The sequence below is a fragment of the Lactuca sativa genome, chromosome 8 (assembly GCF_002870075.4).
Source record: "Lactuca sativa cultivar Salinas chromosome 8, Lsat_Salinas_v11, whole genome shotgun sequence".
NCBI classification, from domain to species: Eukaryota; Viridiplantae; Streptophyta; class Magnoliopsida; order Asterales; family Asteraceae; genus Lactuca; species Lactuca sativa.
In genome coordinates this window covers 202,130,749-202,146,656 of record NC_056630.2, presented here as the reverse complement: position 1 = coordinate 202,146,656, position 15,908 = coordinate 202,130,749, and the positions used below count along the sequence as shown (strand labels likewise).

Genomic DNA, 15,908 nt, shown 5'->3' with positions numbered 1-15,908 from the left:
AATAAAAAATGGTCAACTCTATAGCGACGATATGTCGTCCCTATAGAAAGACTTATAGCGACGACTAATGTCGTCCCTATAAAACTCGTCCCCATAGGTGTTTATTCTTGTAGTGTATTGATTAATATTTCAACTCTTGGTATGCGAGTATTAACCGGATGTATATGTGTGCCTTTGTGTTAATGGGCCATTAGTTTGGTAAGGCGGTTGAGAAGAAATGAATTTTATTAATGACATTAAAGTATTCAATTTAAAAATAAAAAAAACAAACACACCTAACGTTAAACTATTCAATTTAAAAATAAAAAACTCCTGAATAAATAATTGAACATAAATCCCACCATGCAAGATTTATTGTTATTTAAAGGGACCTTGATCATCCTCACATTTATGCATTCAATTTAAGATTAAATATGTCTGCAGAAATTAACATGGAGAAAGTTGATTCCAAAGAAGAAGAAGCAGCCGCAAGAGAAATCTGGAAATATGTTTTTGGTTTCACTCCAATGGCTGTGGCTAAGTGCGCCATTGAGCTCGGTATACCCGATATCCTCGAAAAACAAGAAACCCCAATGCCACTTGCTGAACTTGCATCGGAGCTCGGGTGTTCATCATCCTCACTGTATAGGATCATGAGGTTCTTAATCCAGTATAAGATATTTCAAGAAAAACCCATATCAGAAACATCCCTAGGATATGCTCAAACATCTTTGTCCCGGCTTCTAACTAGGCGTGGAAAGCATAGTATGGCCGATTTTGTGCTTTTAGAGAGCAGTCCGGTGATGTTAGCACCATGGCAGAAGCTAAGTGCTAGGGTTTTGAGCAACAAAAACTTGCCTTTTGGGGCAGCGCATGGGGATGATGTATGGAAATTCGCAGCAGCGAATCCTGGACATAGTAAGCTTATTGATGATGCAATGGCTTGTGATGCTCGGGTGGCGGTCGGGGCGGTGATTGAGGGTTGTCCGGAGGTGTTTGAGGGGCTGAAGACGGTGGTGGATGTTGGTGGTGGTGATGGAACGGCTCTACGATTGATTGTTGAGGCTTGTCCATGGATCAAAGGGATTAATTTCGATTTGCCTCATGTAGTGTCGGTGGCTCCCGTATGTAGAGGTGTAGAACATGTTGGAGGTAACATGTTTGATCATATTCCAAAAACTGATGCTACTTATCTAATGGTTAGTGAATTTATTTGAAGTCTTTTAGTAAAACATACCTATTTAGTGATTGCTGATGAATATAGTAAAATGGAAAGGTGGTTGTACAAAATTTTCCAAGTGATAAACAAATATAAATAAAAAAACGAATATAAATACACATATATATGGACTAATGGAAAGTAAGAGTTCTTATTTATTGAATGAATTAATATACCATTCACCCCAAATCATGGATAGCCATCATCAAAGTGACGAGTGGTCACTCTGAATTAAACATTAGAAGTTAGTTTATAGATTTGATTCTCACATACTTTAATCTAGAAATAACGTGCCTTAATGAGAAAACACTATCATTAATACTTAATCAAACTTTCAAACACCCTCAAATCAGAAAATTTTTAAGTGCAATTTACAAAGATCCTTTTGGATATTTTTTAACTAATTTTGGTATATGAGGTGGGCTGGATAGATGCCCACTCTTATCGTGGGCCACCTTGGTTGAGTGGCGGGGTTCATTATGATTTGTAGAGCCTTTAGAAAGATTTAACTTGTTCCCCATTGATCATGTTTGAATATATATATATTGTAGAAAGTACTCCATGACTGGGGAGACCATGAATGCATCGACATACTAAGAAAATGTCGAGAGGCTATTCCTCAAGATACAGGAAAGGTGATCATTGTAGAGTCAATTGTTGGACTTGAAGAAAACCATGACTTTGAAGACGTGGTATTGATGCTTGACATGGTGATGATGGCTCATACAAGCACCGGGAAAGAACGAACTTTAAAAGAATGGTCTTACGTGTTTACTGAGGCTGGATTCACTCGTTACACTATAAAACACATTAGAACTTATCAATCTGTTATTGAAGTTTATCCATGAACCTCGGTCTTTTAATCTTCGTAAATAGTTTTTATTTGAGAATGACCTCTTTGGTTTTGATGTTTGTAATGATGTTTTGTTTTCCAATAAAAGTGTAACTTGTTTTCTAATACATGTAGACATCGTGTATTTATGATTTTTTTTTTTTTGTTGGGGACACTTGTGACATCTATATGACTGGTCCGATAAGATGGTCAAAATAACTAGTCGGGTTTTCGGGGTTTTGGACCATTTATTTAGTTTGGATATCGGTTATGTTGGCCCGGTTTTGTTTTTTACGGTTAGGTTTCGTAACTATATTGCTAAAGTTTTTTGATATATATATTGATTGGTAACTAAGTACGTAAAATAACTAATTTATAAAAATACCAATCGAGGCATATGGGGTTGATAATTGATTAACGATTTAATATAACCACAAATAATAACTTATCATATGTAAATGAGCAACCTGAGATTAAAGTGGGAAATTATTTATAAGTTAGTTAAAAGTTATAAAACAAAGAGAAAGAAAAAATAAGAAATATGTTTCTGTTTGGTTACCAACGAACCATCCCACATCGAGTTGGGTGAAAAAAATAGAGGATGAGATCAAATTATAAAAACGGATGTTTTCAAAGATTGAGGGCAAACATTATAATAATGTTTTTAGCCCATTTTTATAATACATAATATAGGTAATTGAATTGGCATCTGGGACACGTGGCCCCACATTATAAAGGGTGCGTCCGCCCCTCCATGCAGACTGGCAGACTGCAGTATTATAAAATGCTTAATTATATCCAATAACGTTCAAAGAGTTGGTCGTTTTTAATATTATAAAATGTCTAATAACTTTTGAAAAGCTAATTACATCGTTTTTAAAATCTGTAATAATGCATCACTTATGATTTGCTATCTTTTATATTGTAAATTACTTTTGATGATATACAACTTTATCCACAATATCTTTATTTTATATAAAGGAAAATAAGCTTTTCTGACATGTAAAAAGTTATATGCATCATTTTCATTATTATAAGATGTTTTATATGGTTTAATTAACGGTAAATCGGAATGTTTATATTGTAAGCAATCCCCCTTGGCCCCTACTATTTTCTTTGATTTGTATAATTTTATTAATAAAAGAACTAACAAGAAAATAGAACAAAGAACAATTGTAACCAATAAAATAAATTGCCTTTATATTTTTTCTATTTTTATGAACAAGGGGATCTAACAAGATTTTCGAAAAGATCGTATCTTTTCTAAAATATGTCATAAAAATTGGTTAAACACACCTGATTTTAAGATAAAAACCATTTTAAAGGTCAATACCATTTTGACTTAGGTTAAATAACCTCCAATATTAATTGTCTATATTTGATTTTTGAATTCTTTTTTCTTCAACTTTGACTTTAAATATTTTTATTTGTGTTATATATTACTTGATAAAACTTATAACAATAAAAAAAAATTAAAATACAATACATTTATATATTTTGCATCATGTATTATCTATCAAAAAACAAAAATATTTAAAGTCAAAGTTGAAAAATTAAAATTTTAAAAATCAAATGTGAACAATTAATTTGGGACGGAGGTAATACATATTATCATAATTCTCCCATTTTTACTTTTGATTTATTTGATCGAGACAATAATTTTATTAAATACGTTTTTACATCTTTACCTCTTCTAGTTAAAACTTATTTTCATTTTATATCCTTTTTTGTTTTGAAAAATTACTTTCAACTCTTATTACTTCAATTTAATACTAGTATATCTTAATATTTAAATATATATTATTATTGATTATATAAATTATTATGTGTATGATTCGTTTGGCTATATAAATTATTATGTATAATTATAGGAGTCTTATTTTTCACTAACATGTATGGTGTAATTGTTCATTCTTTAAGCAAAAGCGAGCATGTTTATTGTAATAAACGTTGGTAAATGAAAATTCTAATTTAAAACAATGTTAAATGAAAACTGTAGAAATTAAAAATTAGGAAAATGATAACTATAATTTCTAATATAAATATGTTAAACAAAAACAATGGTAAATAAAAACCCTAATTGTGTTTGGTAAAAAATAGTTGTAACGATGTACTTTTAATATGGATGACTAAGCATACCTTTCCACTCAACAAACTGTATCAAATGTAAAAACAATAAACTAAGAACCACTATAATTTAAATAATATTGAAATACATGTAAAGGAAATTTGTCAGAAAAATCTCAATATTTTAGGAAAAGTTACACTTTGGTCCCAATAAGTTTTTTTGAACATAAAAGTCTCGATTATTTAAAAAAACACAATAATAAGTCATTTCCTATTAAAAGAAAAAAAATGATTTTTTTTTGTAAATTTGAGGCAAAATGAAATAATCTGGACTTTTATGTTAAAAAAAATCTTGAGAGTAAAGTGTAACTTTTTCGAAAATATTGAGATTTTTCTGACAATTTCACTACATGTAAACGTTAAAATTTTAACGGTTAAACTTATAACTTTCTAAAACACTGAAAAATTAAAGGAAATAATTTCAAAGAGTTTATCCATAAGAAAAATGAAAGGAATTAATTTATGGGTTATTTTGTAATTTGGATGCTTTGTAAGTAAAACATAATACTTTAGGGACAATTACTGTATACAAAAACACAATTATAATTTAGATGCTTTGTGAATAAAAAAATAAATTTTGAAGGCCATTTATGAATAAAAGAAAAAGTTTAGCGACCATTACTATATATAAAAACACCGAGTTGTGCTTTCTTTTCATATATATATACACACATGGTAATTAAAATATAAATAATTATTATGTGACGTTAATATTATAAAAGCCCTAAATTTTTAACGCGTAATTGGAAAAAGCCATGATATTTTTTTTTATTATTGTTGTGGCCACAACTTTCTCGCAGAATTATCACTCTAGCCCACTTAACGAGTTTCATAGTTAAGTTGGTTAATTTTTTTTGCAAAATTAGTCCTAAGAAGTTCAAATTTAGTCCCCGAGGTTTGAAAAAAATTACACCACATGGTTTTTTAACTTTATTTTTCGTTTTTGTATACTTTATTTATTTTCGGTTTTTTTATAAATATATGTACATTTTTTATTTACTTTTTATATATATACTTTATTTATTTTCATTTTTTAACTTTATTTTTCAACAAATTTTTAAAACCTTTTTACCTTTTGTTTTATATTTTTTAGTGTATATATAGAGTATATTAGGGTTTTTTTTAGGTTTTTTCATATTTCTTTTCGTATTATATTTTATTTTATCATCTTTTTATTTTTTTATTTTTTTTTCTTATTTGTTTTCCAATTATTTGTTTTTTTTTTTGTATTTTTATCTTTTTATTGACATTTTTCAAAAAATATAAAATGTATTAATATATTAGAGTATATTACAATTTTGATAATTTATAGTTTTTGTAATTGTTTTTTATTTTTTATTCAAGTAAATAAAGTAGCTATGTTTATATTTGTAATTTCGGTCCAATTTATTTTCTTTTTTTTTAGTGCTATTATATTTATGTTACGAAAAAATGAAAATTAAAAAAAAATAGTTTGTTTACTAAGAACTAGTGTTTCAATGTGTTATATAACTTGCAAATTAAATTATATTTCTATATGTGATATCAATAGATTAAATTCAAGATAATATTTTTCAATTTGATAATAGACTAAAAAAAACAAAAAAATAATAATAATAATAGTCGATCTTTATAAAAAAAAACTTGTTATAGTAACTTATATTGAATTCAAGTTCGTTTACTTGAATCAAAGTAAATGAAAAACATTAGAAAAACCATAAATAACTAAAATAGGAAAAAAAAATAGAAAACAAAAATTGTAATATGAAAAAACCTTAGAAAAAATATTAGGAAAACCATAAATAACAAAAAATAGAAAAAAATAAAAAAATAAAAAGGTGAAAAAAATAAAATATAATACGAAAAGAAATATAAAAAAACCTAAAAGAAAACGCTAATATACTCTATATATACACTACAAAAATAGAAAACAAAAGGTTAAAAGGTTAAAAACAATTGTTGAAAAATAAAGTTAAAAAATGAAAATAAATAAAGTATATATATAAAAAGAAAATAAAAAATGTACATATATTTCTAGAAAACTGAAAATAAATAAAATATACAAAAAACGAAAAATAAAGTTAAAAAACCATATGATGTAATTTTTTTCAAATCTCGGGGAGTAAATTTGAACTTTTTAGGACTAATTTTGCAAAAAAATTAACCAACTTAACCATGAAACTCGTTAAGTGGGCTAGAGTGATAATTCTACGAGAAAGTTATGGCCACAACATTAATAAAAAAACTATCAGGGCTTTTTCCAATTATGCGTTAAAAATTTAGGGCTTTTATAATATTAACCTTTATTATGTGTAAAATTGTAAATGGTTAATAATTTAGATGTCATTTTGATTAATGTGACAAAGGTGGTTTTGATTTTAGTAAACTGGTATTCATCATGGTGTGTTTAAAATCCCCTCAACAAAAAGATTATAATTCATCTACTTGAGTTTTTGATAAAAAAGCGTTTTTTTTAATATTTACTATATAGGTATAATTTTAAATTATTTTATCAAACAGAGAGTTTCCAAATTAAATATGAAAAATCTTTTACGTGCCCCTAACTCCTCATGTGCGACTTTTACTCAAGGAGGTACTTTGTCTCTGGCTACACCTCAATATTCGACTCTGTCTCTGGCCACAACTCTATCTACGACTTCTTCATTCACATCTCCATCTCCAACCTCGTCTTCGATTTATAAGATTAGATTTCAATCTAAATCAACATACTAAAATCAATTCATCAATAGAAGCTCGCGTTGAGGAAGTTGAAATCTCATCTGACATGTCGAAACTCCAAGTCAACTTATCAGACAACTGAAGGAGCAAACGTAACCACTAAAAAGAGCAATGCTTCAATGTGAGAAAAATGTCCCAAAAAACTCTTTAATTTGGAAATGTTCTTAAGAATGATATCATATTTTTATGGACACCTTATGTTAGTCACCGTATTTTCCCATGAATTGAGATGTATTACTAAATACACTAAATACATACAAGGATTACAATGGGCCAATACAAAGAGGGTCAATACATGTGTATAACAAGGTAATGGACTAACTAATACAAATAAACTATACAATAAATATGAGTCTGCTAACACCCCCCCCCCCCCCCCCCACAGTTTGATCGGGAGGAGCATTTTGGATGTTCAAATTGGTCTTGAAATTGTTGAAGAGTTAAGTCGGAAGACCTGTCACACCCCTAAACCAGAACGACGGAAACGTTCGGGGGCGGAGGACATCATGTCAGGTATCATAACACATGCATTGTAGTAATCAAAGTACAATAACCATTGTATTAATAATGTATAAGTTTTTACATAAGTTTTGAAACACTAGAAGTTCAACATCAAAAGTAGATATAGTAAAAGAAAAAAGACGCAACACAGTACTAGGCTGTCTTCTCAAAAGCTCCGGGAGTGTACTTGTCAACTGGATTCCTGAGAATACAAGTTATTTTGAAAGAGAGGATCAACATTAAAGCTCGTGAGTTCATCAGTAGTTAGTTATGGTTGTTTTTAGTTTTAATAAAGTGATTAAATACGCTTCAGAAAGTCCTATACTTTCTGCTTAACAGTTGAAAATTAGTTTAATCCCATAAACCATTCCGTTTATAAAAGTAGTTGTAACAGCCCGGATTTTCAGGTATTTTATTGTTTTGATATTTTTGAGTTTTGAGAAGGGACTCGGCGAGTTGGAGCTCAGACTCGCCGAGTAGGGTCGCGATTCTGGACGCGGGATTCGTCTGGACTCGGCGAGTCCAGGATATGGACTCGGCGAGTCCATGCTGTTTAATGAAACCCTAATTTCTCGGGTTTGGGACCTATTTAAATGGCCTTATGGCCGTCATTTGCATCCATCAGTCCATAGAGAGAAACCCTAAAAGTGCTTTAGCGATTTGAGAGAGAAAAGAGGCATTTCTTGACATTTGTGTGTTGTTTAGCAAAGAAGAGGGAGGCTCTAGCCAAGAGGAGGCAAAGAAGACTGCTATTTGGTGGATTTGAAGCTTGACCCTTCAATCTAAAGGTATGATTTCGGCTCATCTCCTGTCTTGTGAAGTATAATCGATTTTAGGGTTTCTTGTGGCCTTGTTGAGTTGATTTGATGGCCAAATAGTCCCATGCTAGTGATGAGACTTCGGATCTGGATTCATAGAGGTCCAGAGAGCCTCATTCTTCAAGCTTTATAGAGAACAATGGAGGTCATGACTTTGTGTAGTGAGTTTTGTTGATGATTCTTCATAATTGGTCATATAGAGGTTGTTAATGCATCAAGACTAGGACTTTACGTGATGAATCAGTCTAGGAGGGCCAGATCTATGAATTGTTGGAGTAGATTTGACCTTAGAAGCAAGTTTGAGTGGTTGCATGGCATGGACTCGCCGAGTCCGATGAGCAGACTCGGCGAGTAGCTTGAAGATTGCCTTAGACCGGTCAGTGAGTGGTCCAGTCGAGTCAGGGGTTGACTCAGTGAGTCAGGGCGAGTTAGAGAGGGTTGTCAAAGTGGACTGAGTAGAGCTAGGACTCGCCGAGTCGTTCTTGAGACTCGGCGAGTTGAGTCGGGGTGGCCCCGCGATTTTTCTGCCAGGTGAAACTCGTCGAGTCAGGGGGGAGTACTCGACGTGTAGAAAGGGAATCCTAGAGAGTTGGTGAGAACGTCTAGACTCGCCGAGTTGCCGTGTGCACTCGCCGAGTCCGGTCAAAGTTGACTGTTGACCGTTGACCGTTGACCTGTGTTGACTTCTTAGGGATAGTCAACCTTAGAGATAAAAAGTGTTAATTAGAGTCTTGTGATGTTATAGGAGGATTAGAGCTCGGAGGATCGAGCACGAGGGATTTCCAGGGATTGTGAGATACCGAGACACGCGAGGTGAGTTTTCTCACTATACTTTACCTTGAGTAGGTAATCAGAGCCATGTGATAGAGTATGTGTATGTTATGTGTATGCTATGTGATTTATGTTGTGCATGCTTATAGAGTTGGAACCGGAAGGCTCCCAGAGTTAGAACCTGAGGGTTCACAGAGTTTGGGTGCACGGACCCACAGAGTTATAGCCTCGAGTGGCTAATATGTGTTATATGTGGTATTTTGGGGAACTCACTAAGCTTCGTGCTTACAGTGTTAGTGTTGTTGTTTCAGGTACCAGCGATGACCGTGGGAAGGCGCCGGCTTGATCTGTACACACTCAGGGGACTTTGATATAATTATGTGATCTTGGGATTTGTATGATACATATTGGAATTTGAAACTTAATGTTTTATGAAATTAAATGAGAAATGTTTTTTTTATATTGCGAAAAATTATTTTGAAATTCACGGTGTAACAGTAGTTTAATTCCATAAACCGATCACATAAACCGTTCCATTTGTAAAAGTAGTTTAATCCCATAAACCGTTCCATTTGTACACATATTCTTAGTTATATCTGTTCTACAGTAGAACATTGATATTAATCCTGGAAAATATTATATTTTCCTTAATACTGATTTGTAGTTTTAAACGTTCCAAAACCAAAAAGTACAATTATATTTGTCATACATAATTTCATGATACGTAGTTTTAACCATAAGTAAAACTAACTGAAGGTATATTTGGTCAGTAGAATAGATAGGATGTAAATACCTTTTCTTACTGTTTTAAAAGAAGTATATTACTATGTAAATTAATCATTGTTTTCTCCATATGAGTTTTATTAACCATACTAATATGATTGATATGCTTGATGCGACGTTCTTCAGGTGTCGGAATGATATGACATTTGTCACCCCAGACCGGCCGGCCTAACTATAGCGAACAACTAAGGTGCGGGATTGTCAGTCCCGTATAGATCTATACACGAATTCACGCTCTCCCTCTAGGATATTCTGGTTAATAAGTCAGGACTTAAGGTCATACTTAGATAAGTACACCACGAAGTGTCTCACAAATTTATTGTTTCAACGAGATTACGAGTAATACAGTGGAAAAAGCCTTTTAACAGTAAATGATGAAACTTTTCCATATATAAGTTTAAGATGATTGATATTGAGAATTAACCAATAAATTATACCTATTATAATTTATATGTTCTATCTGATTAGCATTATCTCTCATGGATGAACACCTTTGTTCAGCATGATACAAAGGTAATGATACCGACTGAAATAACATTATATATATATATATATATATATATATATATATATATAAAGAAAACGACATTCGGACAAATAACACCACCTTAATCCTACATCCAAACAAGGAAAGGGAAATAAGGTAATTCATTAGTCCTAAGCCCTTCAAATCTTATTTATATATTTATACATATATCAACATGATTTTGGCAATTATAAGTTTAAAGAGTTATAAAAACATTTAAAAGAGTTTAACGTTATTCTAAAAGAGTTTATATGACTTAAATTCATTCTGGAAACATTTGGTAATCCTTTATTGTAAACTCCATATTTTAAAAGCATAAGAAGAACCTTTATGTGATTGATATCACATGAATTATTAACACAATATGATTGTGTTTAACTTGTATCCCCCCCCCCCCTTTAAAGTATTTAAAACTATTTAAAAGGGTAGATTATAGGGGTATGAACTCACTTGATAACTGGTGATTTGGGAAGCATTTCGTTTATAGGAATGAAATTTCTTGACGTAACCGCGAGTTTTTGATGAAACATTGGGCTTCACACGGGCAGAGTTTCGACTGGATAAGATTCTTTTCTCCAAGGTTTCGGAGTGTCGGGGCTTGCTTCAGTTGATAGGGGTGTTACCCGGGCTTCGGGGTGGTAAAAAGTGGTTAAAAAGGTGTTTAGAATGAAAGGAGAAATCAAATATGTAAACCAAATCTGGAGACCTCGGTCCCCTTTTATAGTTGGCTGACCCTCACACTACGCTGGGCGTACTTCGGTACGTTGGTCGTATCTTCGTATGCTGCGCGTAGGTGCTACCTGGCTTTGGACGTGTCAGCTTGAGCGAGATACGTGTACGAATGCGACGGACGAGCAACATGGACCATCCGAGGCCTAGCGTCCGAGTACGTTGGGCATAACTGAGTACGCAGGGCGTACTCCTTCGCACCATCTTCGTAATTTGAGCCCAAAACTTCAAAAATTCATAACTTTCGCATACGAGTTCCGTTTTTGACGTTCTTTATATCCACGCGTAGGTGAGATTATACTCTACAACTTTCGTTTAGACTCCGTCAGCTAATTTTGAATTTATTTTTAGTGTTATATTTTTAACAGGCCGGGGCAAGCAAGGTCCGTTAAAAATTCATAATTTCTTCATCTGATGTCCGTTTTCGTCTGTCCTTTTACCGATGTACTACAATTGACGAGACCTTCGATTATCGTTTAGGTTCTTTTGGCCAAAAGTTGTTCAAACTAAAATTTGAGTTTCAGGCTCTGTATCACTGTGTCAAAACTTAGAAAAATCATAACTTCTTCATACGAAGTCAGATTTAGACGTTCTTTTTTTTCTGGACACTCTCAGTTTAACGCATTCTACGACTTTCATTTAGATTGTTAAGGATGAAAATCGTTTTATTAAAAATTCACATTTTACATTAAATAATGATTTGCCGGTTTTGACGCGAATCTTCTATTGGTCATAACTTCTTTGTTATCATTCGGATTTTAGTGTTCTTTATATTTTGGAAACCTTGTTACAATATCTCTTACTTTATTTATCCCAAACAAGAATATTGAACACTTTATTTTTGATGTTATTTTAAGTTGACTTTTATTCAACATGAATGACCTTGGGTTGACTTTTGTTGACTTCAAAGGCTAGAAAATAACGGGTTGTTACACTATCCCCCCGTTAGAGAGAATTTCGTCCCGATATTAAGTCTAAGAGATACACATGGATGAATGTGAAAGGTAAGGATAATCATGTTCCATTTGATCCTTTCTCTGTATAGGAATTCAGGTCCTCGTTATGAATTCCAGTGAAAATTCACTATCGGGGTACGATTTCGTTTTCGTTCTTTGGACTTCCCTTTCTAGGGTTTATACGGATCCTTTCACAAAACTAAGGCTCTCGTTTAACTCAATTTAATCGAGTGGGATAACAAGGGTACCGTTGGACAATACTTTTTCAAACTAACGTTGTGGAAAGATAGGGTGTAATTTATCGAACTTTCTAGGTAGTCGGGAACTGTAAGCTACTGGACCAATTCTATGAAGAATTCTCAAATGGTCTTATGCACCTTGGATTTAGTATTCCATGCTTTCCGAAGCGTATCATGCCCTTCCAGGGTGAGACTTTCACATGACGTGGTCACCAACTTGAAATTCCAAGGGTTTTCTCCCATTGAAGGCGTAGCTTTTCTGTTTGACTTTGGAAGCTTTACTTCGCTTCCAAATTTGTACTTCCTATTCGGTAGTTTCTCGGATAAATTCCGGACCAATGAAGATGTTATCTGGAATTTGAACCTCTAGCTAGTTGCGTGTTACTTACTTTAATCCAGAGCATAGGGGATATGCACTTGTGACTTTAGAGGGTTTCGAATGGAGCAACTTTAAATGCTAGTATGGTAAAGAACTCAACTAGTCAGTAAATGGATATCCTATACTTTAATAAGGTCGATTACATATGTTCTCAGCATGACATCTAATGGTTGAACCGTTCTCTCATTCTGTCTATCGATTTGTGGATTAGTAGGCTATTCTTATGTTTAGCATAGTTCTCAGAGATTTCTGAAGTGACTATCTGAATCGGGAGATGATTCTACTATCTCGAATGGAGATAACAGATATTGGAACACCGTGCAGTCTAGCTAATCTCTCAGACATACTTAATAGTTAGCTTCTTTATTTACCGTGCTCCCTTTAATGGCATGAAGCGTACAATTTTGAATTATTTGTCCAAGTTCTTATCCATCCTTCTCAAGGTTTCACCTGCCACATTTTCAGGTTTTAAGGTTTCCATTTGAGTCTCCTTACTTTGTGTGGACAGATGTGAATGGATTGTCATATTCAATGATTGACTCTACGATCTGAGTATTCTTTCCGACTAAGGGTGTCAGCTACTACATTGGCTTTATCAGGATGATAACGAATTTCAAATTTGTAATCATTTAGCAGCTCGGCCCGCTATCGTGGTCTTACGTTGAATTCCTCCTGGTAGAATATATGATGAAGGTTTTTGCTCTGAAGTTCTTGATAAGACTTATACTAGGCTCATCCATCATCGTCTCGCATATACAAGTCTTATATAATTACAACTAAAAAAGACGTTCAGGTGGGTGACTCTGCCCCAAGTCCACAACCAGACAAGGAACAAGAAATAGGGCGGAATCATACATCCTAAATATTGTTAAGTCTGAATTATATACCACTCTCGCGTATACACTTAACAGTAATAAGTTAACCTCATGGGCTCTTAATCTCTATTCTCGTACTTGACTTGTGGTACGAGTGGTCTTTCTAGGTAATCTATTGGATATCCTGCAGGCGGGTACCGACTTCTGGAACATCTTAGATGTTTTTCGCTTCAAGTTTATTGACTACTGGGTAGGCTCAAAAGACGTGGTACCCCTCTCTTGGGTACTTTTGATGTTTTGGAAGCGAGAGGCAACATAGGGGTTCGTATTAGGTTTGCCGTTATAGATTGAAGAATTTCATTTGAATGGTTGATCGAGGAAAAATTTCTTTTACACAATATAGGAATTTTGCATGGTGAGGATCAATCCAAACCATGTCGGAATTTCTCATTGAAATAGACATTAAATCGATTCGAAAGAAATGGTTATCAGGACGATGTGCTATATTGCACATAAGATTTTAGTGCTTTCGGTTTTATTCTATTATTATTGCTATGAACTCCCTTTTTTCTTCGAAATTGGCAAGTACTAACAATACGAGGGTTCTGATAATTTGAAATTATGGACTTTCATGAAATGATCCCTATTAGGTTTATCTATAACTGCGTGATTTACACAAGTCATGTATAATTAAGATTAGTAAGACCGTTGACTAAGCAATCCTGCCTTAAATCCATAACCAAACAAGGAATAGGAAATAAGGCGGGATCACTCACTCCAAATATACAAATCTTAATTATAAATGACCCTAATGACACTAAGCCATTACAGCTTACCTGCTAGGGTTCTCAGTTTTATATAAGTGCTATGATTTGGTTCGAACGAATGATTAACGATAATTATAAATAATTATTAGGGTTTGGAAGCGTACCAAAAATTATAGCAGGGTTCTTTGATGCTTCCCCGTTCTCCGGGGTCAAACTCCTCGTGCTCCCCCGTCGTTCTTCTCTGTTGGACAATCCCTCTTAAAATGACCTATTTCACCACAAAGATGACATATTGGACTGATTTCAACATTGGTAGTTGAAGTTATGAACTCGACGGGGTCCTACATATGTGAGCGGTGTGCCCCTCATGTTGCATCTATTGCAATGCAACACTCGACAGACTCCATAATGATGGTAGTTGCGCTTGTTGCAGTGTGGGAGGTTTCCTAAGTATGTTGTGGCTGGTGTTGAGATAGGAGTGCTGATAGGGGTAGTGACTTCCCCAGTTTGTTGCCCTTCTAAAGGTTCTTGAGTTGAACAACTCCCTTTCTTGTTCTCGAACTTCCATTTCAGGATATTAGGTTTGAGGTCCGGAGTGTCCTTACAAGTAGGCACTCGCTGCTGAAATTGGTTATCACCACGATCAGGATTTCCGATAACATTTTCACTAATGTTTGCGTTGTTCGCATTAAGGTGAGCCATGACAGCTGCTACGGCTGATGTGACCGCAGCTTGAAATGTAGCCACATCTATCTGAAGGATTGGTGTTTTATCGGAAGGTGGGTTATGTTTCTTCGGAGGCATTATTCTGTTATAAGATAAGAAAATGAGCTCGTGAGCGATCATGGTCGGCTCTAGATGTATTCTAATCGTTTATATGAATATAAACTTTTTGTTTCGTTATATTGATCTCAAAGATTCGACCTACATCCCTATGATGCAGTCTTGGTAAAGAGTGGAAGTAGGTTTCTAAAATGATCATAAGACGAGTCTCACTCGAACGAAGTTATCTTTGGTTGATGGATATCATGTTCCAACGTTTGAAAAGATCTGAAAGTAATTCATAATAGAGTCTACATAAAATAGACTTATGAATTTGAGAAGTAATCACTCTCGATTGAGATTTCGTGATCCGATTTATTGTTATTAGCCGTGACAGGAAAAGATGATAAGTTCAAAACCTAATGTGAGTAATGTAAATACTAACTCACTAGGTTGAATTGATTTACTTGTTATTAAAGTGACAAAAAGACATTCAAACACTTCGCATGTAACATGCATGGTTTTGCTCTGTTCACAGTTCTATTCTGGGCGGTAATGATTTGTTCTCTCCTGGTATTTATATGGTGTCCTTCTCCTCCATAGGTATATTGAATTTATGTGTCGTCTTACTTCTGTTTCTAACACTGATCCCCGTTACTTCATAATGGAGAGTTCGAATCCCAGAAGTTCATGGGAAATTCTCATCGGTGTCCTTAATAAGGTAAAGGTACTTGGTGGTATCTATAGTTTCTCTACTCCTCAACTGTTTCTTTCTTGGAATTCTCTTAATGGAACTCTGTTGGATCCTCCTTGACTCTACTATTGATTTTTTGAGTGACCACATCTATCTAAGGGGTTTATACGAGAATAGGAATGTCTAAAGAATTTTTGAGAAAATGTAACAACGTAAACTTCAAAACAATTTTTCACTTTTTAATAATGTAATTTCATTCATAAAGACTCTCAATTCTCAATGTCTCACATAAC

At 33.7% G+C, this 15,908-nt stretch overlaps 1 protein-coding gene across 1 annotated transcript; it reads left to right on the top strand.

Moving 5' to 3' along the window:
• Positions 1–376: 376 nt before the first annotated feature.
• On the top strand, positions 377–2,158 carry LOC111914969 (acetylserotonin O-methyltransferase). Its single transcript, XM_023910676.3, has 2 exons — positions 377–1,178; positions 1,750–2,158. The coding sequence occupies exons 1-2, from the start codon at positions 414–416 to the stop codon at positions 2,044–2,046; spliced, it is 1,062 nt and encodes a 353-aa protein (XP_023766444.1). The 5' UTR covers positions 377–413; the 3' UTR covers positions 2,047–2,158.
• Positions 2,159–15,908: the final 13,750 nt, after the last annotated feature.

What these genes read in the sequence shown, in the direction of transcription:
- LOC111914969 (XM_023910676.3), top strand. Translation starts at nt 414, where the DNA reads ATGTCTGCAGAAATTAACATGGAGAAAGTTGATTCCAAAGAAGAAGAA. An exon ending in CTGATGCTACTTATCTAATG is followed by an intron (nt 1,179 to 1,749) that starts GTTAGTGAATTT and finishes TATATATTGTAG; the next exon opens with AAAGTACTCCATGACTGGGG.